At 43.8% G+C, this 12,562-nt stretch overlaps 1 protein-coding gene across 2 annotated transcripts in view; it reads right to left on the minus strand.

Moving 5' to 3' along the window:
- Positions 1 to 282: 282 nt before the first annotated feature.
- Positions 283 to 12,562, minus strand: part of Lpgat1 (lysophosphatidylglycerol acyltransferase 1) — a 50,323-nt gene continuing 38,043 nt past the window's right edge. For both annotated transcript variants that reach the window (XM_040738922.1, XM_005082864.4), the window contains exons 6-8: positions 12,262 to 12,388; positions 7,804 to 7,910; positions 283 to 6,075 (exon numbers count right to left, since the gene is read on the minus strand). In XM_040738922.1, coding sequence (XP_040594856.1) covers positions 5,924 to 6,075; positions 7,804 to 7,910; positions 12,262 to 12,388 — 386 coding nt within the window. In that variant the 3' untranslated portion in view covers positions 283 to 5,923. The remainder of the gene's footprint in view (positions 6,076 to 7,803; positions 7,911 to 12,261; positions 12,389 to 12,562) is intronic.

Raw genomic sequence — 12,562 nt, forward strand, 5'->3', positions numbered from 1 at the left:
TCACACATGTAGGTAAAAAGCACCCGCACACATTAAAAACAGGAAATTCCCTTGCTTCAACCAAACAAGTGCCTATCCCTACCCTCCAGAGCATCTTCCGGGGGTGAGAACCATAGCACCTCCCTGGTTCCAGTTTCTCCCTTGTACCCGGGCTTAATCTACTCACTGAAGTGTTGTCTGACTGTGAAAGGGGCCCTCCCTACCCCCACGTTGCATTTGTGTGTTTGTTCCTGTGCATCCTGGACCGTGGGCCTTTGAGCGTTAAGAACAAGGTCACCCGACTCCTGAGAGGTAAAAATTTATTGATTTCTATGACATCAGCATGTTATGATACGGTCACACCTGCTCATACAGCTGAATCCTCAGACCAAAAGAGGATTTGGTTTTTCCTTTTAAAAATACATTTTTCACCAGCAAGAAACAATTTTTTTAAAACAAACATTTTCATATTAAGTGGGAATTAAAAACAATGGCTTTCCCCCCAACTCATGAGGAACAGGGCTGGTCAGCAACAGATCTCAAAGAGCCTCTAATCTGCTTTCAGGCCTCAGCCCCCTAATCTGTTGTCTTCCACGTAAAGTACTTCAGAGGGGAAATAAAACTGTAGCCCCACCCAACCAGCAGCCTAAATCCAGCCAGGAAAAGAAGAGGTAGACTGAACCATAACTATTTAACTTATTTGGTAGGATTGTGCGAGATATTTTAACACATTAAAAGTTTTCAATGGGGTCGAAGGTATTTCACAAACAAGAAACTAAACCATCAATGCTCTTAATGTTAAAAAGAAAAGAAAAGAAAAGAAAAGAAAAGAAAAGAAAAGAAAAAAACATTTCTTGGGACAGGCAGACCACATTTCCACAGCTCTGGGAAACAAAGAGACCTGGCCACTGTGCTCCCTGAAAACCCTGCTGTCAGCAGACTCCCCACAATCTAAAGCTAATTTCCGGCCTCTTCCCCATACTTTGAAACCTGCAAGGGTCAATGATAGGATTTTTCTTGGACCAATGAGAAAATCACCTCTATGAATTTTATTCAATGCTAATAGCTAAATCAAATCCAAACATCAAAAGACCAGGACAGTGGTGTGATGAAGGTAGCTCAGACTTGCCTCCAAGAGCTGATCATTTCATTTGCTTTTGTCTTTGGTCTTTTTGAGACAGGTTTCTCTGTGTAAAAGTCCTGGCTGTCCTGGAACTCACTCTGTAGACCACGCTGGCCTTGCGCTCACAGAGATCTGCCTGCCTCTGCCTCCCAAGTGTTGGGATTAAAGGTGTGTGCCACCACCACCTGGCTTCTGATCATTTCATTTTATGGTGCTGATATAATTAAACATAAATTATCTAAACTCCCAATTAATGCTGAAGCTACAAGGGTAAGAGTTTAGCAGTAAGTCGTACACTAGACTAAATGATAGTGTATGTATGTGGAGATGGTTAGTATATCAGGACATAATGCCATCAATCAAATCATGGTTGATATAATCAGGCTGGCTCTGAGGGTTCAACAATGACAATTATAAAAATCAAATATTTACATTTTATCATTTGCTAATTGCTTTACATATCTGTCATCAGCAAAATGTATCACATATGTGTGTGCACTTGCACAATTTTTTCCAAGAGAGAGGACTGCCAACCCTTTGGCAGCACACACGCAGAAATGAGAAGACTGAGGACGGACCACCGCAGTCCTGGAAGGAACCGACGGCTTTCTCACCGGTCACTCAACGCTGAGCTCCAGGCACCCGCTGCAGCATTAAGTGCTGGGGACTCCAGGACAGCACAGACACCCATCCCACTATTAAGAATTAAAGCATTGTTTTGGGAAAAAAAATCAACTTTATTTTCTCTACATTAAAAAAAATAGAACCAGCTATTAATTTTTGCTGAGAAAATGTTTCTTTTGGTATTCACAATGTCTAAATTTCTGAAAAGGTGATCTGGTAAAATCATCCAATGCATCAGAAACCAGATCCATGTGTGACCAGCCCTTTACAAAAGTGAATGACAGTTGCCACAGCCTTTACAGTCATCCTTAAAACACACACTGTGACATGCAGAAAAGCTCAACAAGCTGAAGGAAACATTACAGCATCATGAAAACAAAAATCCATCCGTAGAAAATAAATACAACTTGGTAATAATTGGAAAGAAAGAGAAAGCACTTAACACAAATAATGGCAGTTGGATGTAGAACTGTCTCATTACCGAATCGCGAGGGTAGCGTGAAGTGCACGGTCTCCTTGCTTGTAAGGAGTGCGCACCCCGGTCGTGTTCAACAGTTTACACACTGAGTCATCCAAAGCGTTTGCACACTTTGCAACTATAATACACATACATTTTTTGCTCCTTAGACTTTAAAAAAAATATTAAATGTAAAAACCCTCGGATGGGATTTCTGCAGAAAGCCTCAGACTGTATCTTTCACCTGACTGTGGCCATTGTCCCCTCCAGCTCAGAACCCGCAGCATATTCTCAGAGCCTACTTCGTGATTACGGAGGGCTGACGCAACATGGCTGCCAGACAGCACCAACCAGTGACTGCTTCAGAGTATGCCAGGCTCCTTTGTGATCCAGAAATTTCCAACTTAGGTGGTTTTGGTCCCAAACACACTAGTCTCTACCCATCACGACATGAGCTAGCATACCTGTGGCCCAGAGCTCCTTTGACCCTCCTGCCTGCAGACAGAAGGCTCACAGCACTCGCAGGGCAAAAATCCCATAGAAGACACTGTTATCACCCACCCTTTGTGGACAGCGCTGATACACTTTTTGTAATAACTCTGGAGAGAAATCTGCGTTTACTATTGTGCAGGAACTTCACAGAAAAGGATGAAAAACCACAAAAACGTCAGTTAACCCCTCCCATTCAGTAGTGCAAACAAAATATAAACGGGATACAGAAGACTGCCTACAATCAAAGACTACTTTCTGTGACTATACCCAGGACCAAGCTGATAAGGAGTCTTTAGTCTACCGATTGTCAAAACACATCACTAAGACAAGTTAAAGAGAAGGGAGCACCACCCACGGCCATGAATGAAGCGGCATTCCGACCACATCAGAGGGCAGCCCTGGTGACTGAGGGCTCCATCTCTGGAGCAGCCCGTGCTGCGCCAACCGTCTTGCTCGGGGCTGCCCTTGCAGCCATGGCCATGCTGGTTTCGGTGCGTCCCCTCCCTGTTGACTGTCTGAAATTCCCACACAAGATTTAATTTTTGGCTTCCTATGACTTAATACTGGATTAACTACCCTGTAATCGACTACCTATTCAGCAATCCCTAGTTTCTTGCTGTAGGAATTTTAAGAGTCGTAATACCAAAAACTAAAACATGGCAGATGAATCTACAGCTATCCTTTTCATACTTTATTAAATTCTCCTCTAACTTGTATATCCATTCAAGCTTCATTCCGTCCTGGCTGTTCTTGGCTTCCACTGCTTACAGGCTTCTCTGTCGTGTGCGTATTTCTGAAGCTGGGTGGGGTGAACTGCCTGGTCTTCCTTGTGGTCCAAGGACTATAGCAGTGAGTCGCCGAGCCTATTTGCAGGAAGCCAGGCAGTCCAGCTGAGGGAAAAAGTCGGTGTCAACTGCCATAGCTGTAATCTCTTCCCTGACTTAACACATTGGCTTCCTCGATCCCACCTTACATACTCAGTACAAACGGGGAATTTCATTCAGTCCTCTACAGTGGCATACTGCGGCTTCCCCAGGCTGCCATGAAGAACAGTTACTCTCTCCTCACACTCCTAGGACAAGCAGGTGGACCCCAGTTACTGATAAGGGAGCGCTGTCAATACTCTCAAACACAGTCTGCACGCAGAAGACATGTTGAAAGAGCTGAAGAGTGTAGGACAGATCAAGTACATGTCTATTTACAGCTCACGTCTATTACCAAAAGTTAGCTCACAAATCTATAGCCATTTGTCACTCTGGAGACGGTGGAAATGAAACTGCATTTGGAAGTAACACATCTTAGGGGAGTGGGTTGACATGTACAGTATACTCAGCGATCACATTACTTTGGAGCACAGTATGGTACATTTCTGCCTGTGTGTAGGGATATATAAAGACCCATGTGGGAACTGGCTTGCTTTGCAATGAGGAAATGGTCTGCTAGCTAGGACCGCATGCTACACTGGACAGTGAGCAACTTCTCCCTACAAGGCCAATTAACGTCTCAATTCAATCCATCCTGCACCGGAATAGTTTTTCCTGAGCCTCAAGCAGAGGCACCGAATGGCTTCTCCCTGGCTGCCCATCGTTTCTCGGTTGAGACTGCTCTCTTCACCATTCACTATCCCTGCAAACCAGAGTAAATGCTTAGGTCCCAAGACAGCTGTGTTTCATAACAACTGCTAGCAAACCCAGTGTCCTCTGCAGCTTAGCAGCAGTGGGTACTAGTGAGGTATGTCAGTAACATGCCATTCTCTTCCACACATGCTCTGGGTTTGCTAAAGATGAAGCTGCTATGGGCTTTTATTTGGTGTTGGTCAACCTTTCCTGTACAACTGGGGAAAATCCACATCTTTTCCTTTTTTTGGTTTATTTGAAAACAGAAAAGAGACTTTAATTTTTGTTTTACTGTCTATTTCTCAGAATTGTTATTTGTGTTGTTAGTAACAACAGGGGAATCTACAGTGTTCATGCCACAGAAAACTACTGTTGACATACCCCAGCTTGGGAATTTTACTGTGCCAGTACTGATGCGGTGCCTGTACCTCTTACAACATTTGGTTCTCCTATGAGGTAATCACATGAACACAATGACAATTGTTTAAAGTTTTCTAGAAATGAAGAAAAACTTGCTTGACTTTGTCCTCTTCAAAAACAACTGGGAGAGACTGGGAAGCGTAGTGAGCTGCTGTCTCCTGGTCCTGCCACCCTGAGAAGGGCAGCCACTTGACATAATGACAGAACAAACTGATGTCTGCACAGATTCTGGGGGCCACAGGAGGCTTTGTCAATACTGCAAGCCAATGTCTGGTTCTACCTTTTATTTCCTAATAAGCTAGTCTATTTCCCTTAAGCTGGTCATTTAAATGCTTACATTAACTACCCCCAAATGCATTTGGTGGTCCTATGTCAGAACAGGGGGCGGTGACCACTGAAGGTGGTGCTGGAGCACATCACGGCGAGCAGACAGACAGGAAGCGTCCTGGGAGCCTGCCCACGGTGGGCTTCCCTTGTTTCAGACTACTCTGCTATCCTTGCTATGTTTGCATCTGATAAAAGTGCATTTTATAAAATACAATTACCATTCTATGATGCGCCTTCTATACAGAAAAAGAAAGTGGTGTTTTCCCTTTCCCGACAGAAGGGAAAGCACTAGCACATGTAAACACGGTGCTGGGCTACTCTGGCCTTTCCAGGGACACAGTGCTGCCAGTGGACAGTGGACACGCTCCTCACAGAAAGCCAACACCACACCTCAGTCAGGGTTGAGGACTGCAGCTTGCTAGGTAAGGAGACCACTCCTCAGGCCCGCGCGCCAGCTCTCCAAGGAGAGCAGTACCTCAGCGTGGTGGGTGGGCACATCAATGTTGTGACACTCTGCCCTAGTAAAGAGGAACACAGCTTCTGGATGGGGCGTGACCAAGGGCATCTGGTGGTGACAGTTTCTTTTGGAGTCTTCTAGGATGATTTTATGATTTCCTCTTCTCCCAGTGTGATGCTTGCAGAAACATATGGTAGAGTGTATCTCTTTAAAACACAAAAAGTTCTTAAAATATATTAGCACATCATTGCATTACTGATCCTCTTTGAAGCAGTTTTAAAATATCCCAAAGGGGGACAAACAGTAATCCATCCATCTGAATTTCCTTTGCTTTTTATATATTTTGATTTGTATATTTAGATTTGCACATGTAAAATAACGCACATGTATGAAGTCTGAACTCCTATGTGGCAAGTCCAAGTCAGTTCCTAAAATAGGCAATGGTAAAAATACTGGATGATGTGGTACCACAGATAGCCTGACAAAAACGCGAAGGACTGGATGAGGAATATCCACATGTTGCTGAGGGCCATCTCCCTGGAAACAGCCTCCTTCTGGCCCTGGGCAGGAGGAAAGGCTCCTGGAAGACAAGACAGAGAGGGAGGTGTTTCCCTGCAGTACACGTCTCCTGAAATAAAGCTAAGTGTTCACCCACAGTTAGGTTTTTCTGTGAATTGACCTACTTTGCAGAGATTTCCTCTACACACAACTGTTAAGCTAACCAGCTGTCCAGCAACTCACTGGGTGACTGACTGAGGCACCAGTGTCCATCCCAGATCAGAAGCAACGCCACCCTCCTTCCGCCGTCCTGTCTCCCAATCTGCAAGGTCTATTTGCTTTCCTTCTGCAGGTCTACCTGCTGTGCAGCTCCACTGGAATCAAACCTGTGCGAGCAGGCACTCAGGCTGCCTGGCTCCCTACTGGACAGCTAGCTACATTTCCACAGTGGTCAGACACAGCATCTGTGAAACTGGCATCTAATAATTTCTGAAGTAGCATTTTTTTTGCCACAAAAGTAGTTATAAACAACACTGATATTCTCAAAATACAGTATCTTCACAATAAGAAAGAGAATACAAAGTAAGCACGTCTAATTATTTTTTCTGGAAAGGAAAGCTTCGGTGTGGTGTTACCAAGATCATCTGCCATTCTTGCATTCCAGTCTTTGTCCCTGATGATAATCCCCGGGTAAGCTGGCTCATAAAAGATTTGCTGCTCACAAGCAGCTCACAGGGCCGTTTCCAGTCTCAAGGTCTGGTATGCAAGTGGCCTTTTTCAAGAGGCTCACCATTGTTGATACAACTTTGGCAATGTCAGAAGGCAAGAGACGAAGGGTGGGAGGTTAGGGACTATTCTCTCACCACCTGAGTCACCAGCTGAGCCTTGAATTAACCTGCCCTTCCCTGCCCAGCTCCTCCGCTCTCCAGGCACTAACTACCCCTATGCTATCATGGCCAGCTTCACTGTAGCTATCACAGGCTCTACAGAATGCTGAGAATACAAGAGGTAAGAATGGCTCCTATCCCCCCAAGGAGAACTAACTGACGCTCACCTTGAAAATAGTAAACTATATCCTTTCTTGTAAAACCCTGACTCTGTGCTTTCTGCTGAGAGAAGGACATCTGCCACCTTCTGCTGTGACACAGCCCCAAAGCAATGGGGCCGAGTAACTGTGAACTAACAGCAGGCAAGAGAATACATGTCTCCTTGGAAGGAGGGAGAAGCACGTAAAAGTGCAGCTTCAGATGACTACAGTGTGTATTAAGACAGAAGTACAATGTCGAAGCATGACTGTCGCTTCACCCCCATCCAGTAGCCACCGCTCTCCCGAAGCTGTCTGTATTCCTCTGCACTTGAGCTATGACACTGTGTGACACGCTCATCGCTCCATCCTGTGTAAGGGCTGATGAAGTAAGAACCTAAACACATCAACATAAACTTTCTTTCCATAAATTCTACGTTGAAATGCTTACATACTGAATGACTGATTTCTAATATAAACACCTGAAGAAGGTCTGGAGAGAGAGCTCAGAGGTCAAGAGCGTCTGCTGCTCCTCAGATGACCTGAGCTCTGTTCCCAGCACCCATATGACGTGACTCACAACATCTGTAGCTCCAGCTCCAGAGATTCTGAAGCCTGGGGCCTTCTCCGGCACCTGTACTCATGTACACATACCCCCACACACCCCTACACATAATCAGAAACAATAAAACAGAAAAAAATAAATAATTGGAAGATGTTTATATCCTCTAAAGCACATGTTAGTACCTTTGATAACTTCACAAGTGTGAATGGGGTATTTTGTACCTGTTTTGTAGAAATGTGACAAGAGGGCCTCCTTTTCGATAAACCGCTGGTAGAGCCAACTGGCAAGGCCATCAGTCTCCAGGGGCACATCTTTAATTGGAAACATCCTATTAAGATTTACAAAAACAAAAAGAGCTACTTAATGCAGAAGTGAAAACCACTCAGAACCCTAACTTAGCTTCATTAAAGAATCATACATGCGCCGGGCGTTGGTGGTGCACGCCTTTAATCCCAGCACTCGGGAGGCAGAGGCAGGTGGATCTTTGTGAGTTCGAGGCCAGGCTGGACCAACAGCCTCCAAAACAATACAGAGAAACCCTGTCTCGTAAAAAAAAAAAAAAAAAAAAAAAGAATCGTACATGCACATGTGTGCGCGCGTACGTGCGTGCACTCACACACACACACACACACACACACACACACAATTTAAATGCTAGGCAAAGAATGTACCTTAGGAATGTTACTTTATGAGAAAGTAAGAACCAGACAAAATTTGCCCAAACTTAGTTTCTTATTAAGTATATCAAAATACGGGCTTTATGAACAGAGAAAAAATGTTAAAATATTTGTTTTATTTTATGTGTATGAGTCTGTTTTTGCACCATGTGAGTGCCTGGTGCCTGGGGAGGTCAGAAGAGGGCACAGGGTCCCCTGGATTGGAATTATGGACAGTTGTAAGCTATCATGTGAGTGAGTGCTGGATCCTCTGCTAGAACAATCAGTCATTCTTAATTGATGAGGCGGCCATCTCCCCAGCCTTCTCTAGTGTTGTGACACAGGAGATCAAGCCCAAGGTCTTCAGAGTGCCAAGTCATCACCGCAGTCTTCACACGCACCTCTAGACATCACAGACTGCAGATTATAATCTGTTCTGTCTCTCTGGGCGTTTCCAGGTGTTTTAGTTAGGGTTTTTATTGCTGTGACAAGATACCATGATCACGGCAACTCTAATAAAGAAAATGTAATTTTCCTTACAGTTCAGAGGCTCAGCCATTATCATCATGGTGGGGAACATGGTGGCATGCAGGCAGACATGGCGCTGGCTACAGCTTGCACGCAACAGGAAGTGCACTGAGTCACTGGATAGTATCCCGAGCAGAGGAAACCTCAAAGCCTGCCCCCACAGGGACACATTTCCTCTAACAAGGCCATATCCACTCCAACAAAGCCATACCTCCTACTATCACACCCTGTGAGCTTATGGAGACCAAATACACCCAAACCACTACATCAGCAGACTGCCGCCTACTAAGCTGAGCTTTTTTTTTTTATGTCTTTTTTAAAAGTGAAATTCCATGGAGTATTCTAAGACAGAATTTTATGGATTAGGGGAAATACTTTTTATTTACATGTACATTCTAGATTGCTGATAATAAGACTTCCATTGTTTAAAAATGAGGCACTTGTTTCTCACTTGGGTAGCTATTGGGACTGTAAAGGCTTATCTACCTTATAGGTCTAAGAACTCTTCTTGTTTGGCTCAGGAGAACTGGTACTCAGTGCATTTGATCCCTTGCAGGATTAGAGGATTACTCATTTTAATATCTTAACCCTGTGGTAACCTAACAACCAGAGCAAAGAGGGAGACTGCTCTTGGGAGTGGGCACTGGGTTGCCCTCCTGACTGTGTTCTCGTCAGGAGGATGTCCAGGCAGCTCTGGGCAGATGGTGGGGGATGGAGACCCAGTGCAAACACTGCCCTGCTCTCCACGCTGATCCCCATTTAGCCCAACAATCACACTACTCCTTCAAGAATTCACCTGTTAAACCCAAACTCCTGCTTTTAACTCAGTCTTAGATTCAGTGTTGGCTTTCTGTACATAAAGATATAGACTACTTAAGATCTTCTTTGACCTTATGGTTCCTGCTAAATCATCCTCAATCAGGCCTGATTTTAAGTTAACAAAAATTAAATTAATATTATATGATATAGTACATACTGCAAGTGTTAGCTGGTGTGAGTCAACAGTATTTAATCTCTTTTCCAGAGAGTATGTATTCCATAATAGTCACTGGATGTGTGGCCTTCTTAGACTAGGGAACGCTTTGTAACTGATTTGTGCTGGGTCTTAAGGACAAGGGTAGAATTCAGATAGGGAGAAATGGGACGGGTAGGTGATGGGCATCCTGTGTGATGTGACTGTGAAATAGAGCACACACAGCAAGCACTGAGTAATCTATAACAGAATACAGAGGGAAGTTGTAAGACATAAAGTTGGAACAAGATACTGGTGTATCCAGAGCTGCCTGCACATTCTCATGACTAGAACATGCCAGGCGGGCAGACCCAAGAGCAGTCTCCTCCTTTACTCTGGCTGTTAGGTTACCATGGGATTAAAATACTCAGTTCCCTTTTGTCACTGTGATAAGGCATTCTGGCCAAAAGCATCTTAAAGTATCCTTTTCTCTGAAGTATGCTCTGTTTACTTCTCTAGCCTTTTACTTTTACAGCAATAAAATGGTATCACAGTGATTGCAATGTGGACACCAGAATCATATAATACTACTCAATTATGATTGTCATTATTCTGAATATTTTTGTTATGATTAATGTTAAGATGAAAGTACAAGATTACTAAACACTAAGAGGACTCATGGGTGGATCCCTGAGAACTAATAGGGGCTAGTAGAGAAACCCCGCTGACCATGTCCACACTAAATGGCAGTCTGTGTTGTGTGTTTATAAAGAGTATTACCCCCACTGTCTATACTGATCTGGACCTCACTGCACCCAGGCTGCCCTTGAGTTAGAGATAATCCTCCTGCCTCAGTTTCTGGAGAGCTGGGTACTGGCATGAGCCACCACACTGAGCTAACTGAGAGCCTTTAGTTGCTATTTTCTACTTTAAATATCTCTGGGGGGGTGGGGTGGGGAGGGTAGGGGACTGGACAGATGGCTCAATGGTTAAGAGCACATCTGCATTTGCAGAGGACCTGTGTTTAGGTCCCAGCACCCATGAAGGGGAAGCTCATAACTTTCTGTAACTCCAGTTCCAGAGAATCTGATGTCCTTTCTGGCCTCCATGGTTATCTACATACAAGTGGAATATACACAGGGAGATATACATAAATAAAAATAGTGTCTTAGTCACTGTTTAAAAAAAAAGAAAAAGAAATCTTGGTCAATCACGCAGTGGGGGGCGCACACCTTTAATCCCAGCACTCAGGACACAGAGGCAGGTGGATCTCTGTGAGTTTGAGGCCAGCCTGGTCTATAGAGTGAGTTCCAGGGCAGCCAAGGCTACACAGTGAAACCCTGTCTCAAAAGACTGAACAAACAAAAATCTCTTTGTTCAGGGCTGAGGATACAGCTCAGGAGTAGAGTGATGACCTAGCACAGGCATCACATTTTAGTTGCGAAATATAAGTTTCAAGTTTTTCCATCTGTATTTGAAGAACGCTGATGCAATGACCCAGAGCACATATGCAAATACATTTGAGCCGCTTTCCTCTTGCTCTGAGGGCTTTGTGCAGCTGAGCTCTTCCTGAGGCTGCTGCCTCCCATGTCTAGTCTCTGACAAGCAAAGTCAAGTGACTGATGAAGTGGCCTAATCTATATATGGGTCATCAACGCCAGGCAAACATCATCATGCGTTTACATGAAACTCCTTCAAAAAGTTTATATTAATAATATTAAGAAGCTAGCACAAAATACCCACTAAATGTTTCTGCTGTTATTTATGCAATAGGCATCAGCATGATAAGTTTAAAATGTAGGGGCTGGAGACGTTTACTCTTGCAGAAGACCTGGGTTCCACTCTCAACACCAGCACTGGGTGCAGCTCACAACCACTGACAGACACACCTCTGACCTATCACAGCACCTGCACTCATTGTACACACACACACAAAACTTTAAAAATAAAATTTAAAAATTTATAGGTGCAATATGCCTGAGTTATTAAGAAAAACATTCAGAAATATTATTATTAATGATTTTGCAAAAATTTCATTTCTGTTCATGAATGTCTGCTTAGCCCCTTGAGAGGGCATTTATCCTTGATGCTCACTCTTTTTCTTTTTTTTTTAAGATTTATTTATTTATTTATTATGTATACAGTGTTCTTCCTGCATATCAGAAGAGGACACCAGATCTCATTATAGATGGTTGTGAACCACCATGTGGTTGCTGGGAATTGAACTCAGGACCCCTGGAAGAGCAGTCAGTGCTCTTAACCTCTGAGCCATCTCTCCAGCCCCGATGCTCACTCTTTACTTAAGAATACCAGGCAACGGATTAATCACAGCACCATGGAATGCAGGTTTTGGAAATCTTTATCATCAGTGAAAATAACTACTTCAAATGAATTCTCATATTAAAAATTCAGCATAAGGATGATTTTTCCTTTCTTATAAACATGGCCATGTGAATATTTCTACTGTGTGGTTAAGTTAAATGTTAAAATACTCAAAGTGTCCTGAGGTAGCTCTGGTAGACACACTGAGTCACCGTACTGACCTGTAATGGACATGAGTGACTGTTGGTTTTCTGTACCCAAGGATCCAGGTCTGAATATCTATTGGCTCAGCATTGGGATAAGCTATGGTTGTATCTATTATCCACTGGAGGCCTCTTGGTTTGCAATCTGAAAATAAAGGAAAAGTGACTTGAGTTGGGAGAGATTTTCTGCCCATGCAGTACAGAACTCACAGATAGCTGGAGCTTCCCAATGTGCCTGTGCTGTGAGATAAAAGGTGGACTCTGTCCCTGCTGTTCTACACTGCACTTAGCATAAAATTAAGGCACTCTTACTATAAAG

The sequence above is a fragment of the Mesocricetus auratus genome, unplaced genomic scaffold, assembly GCF_017639785.1.
Source record: "Mesocricetus auratus isolate SY011 unplaced genomic scaffold, BCM_Maur_2.0 Super-Scaffold_100676, whole genome shotgun sequence".
In the NCBI taxonomy this organism is placed as follows: domain Eukaryota; kingdom Metazoa; phylum Chordata; class Mammalia; order Rodentia; family Cricetidae; genus Mesocricetus; species Mesocricetus auratus.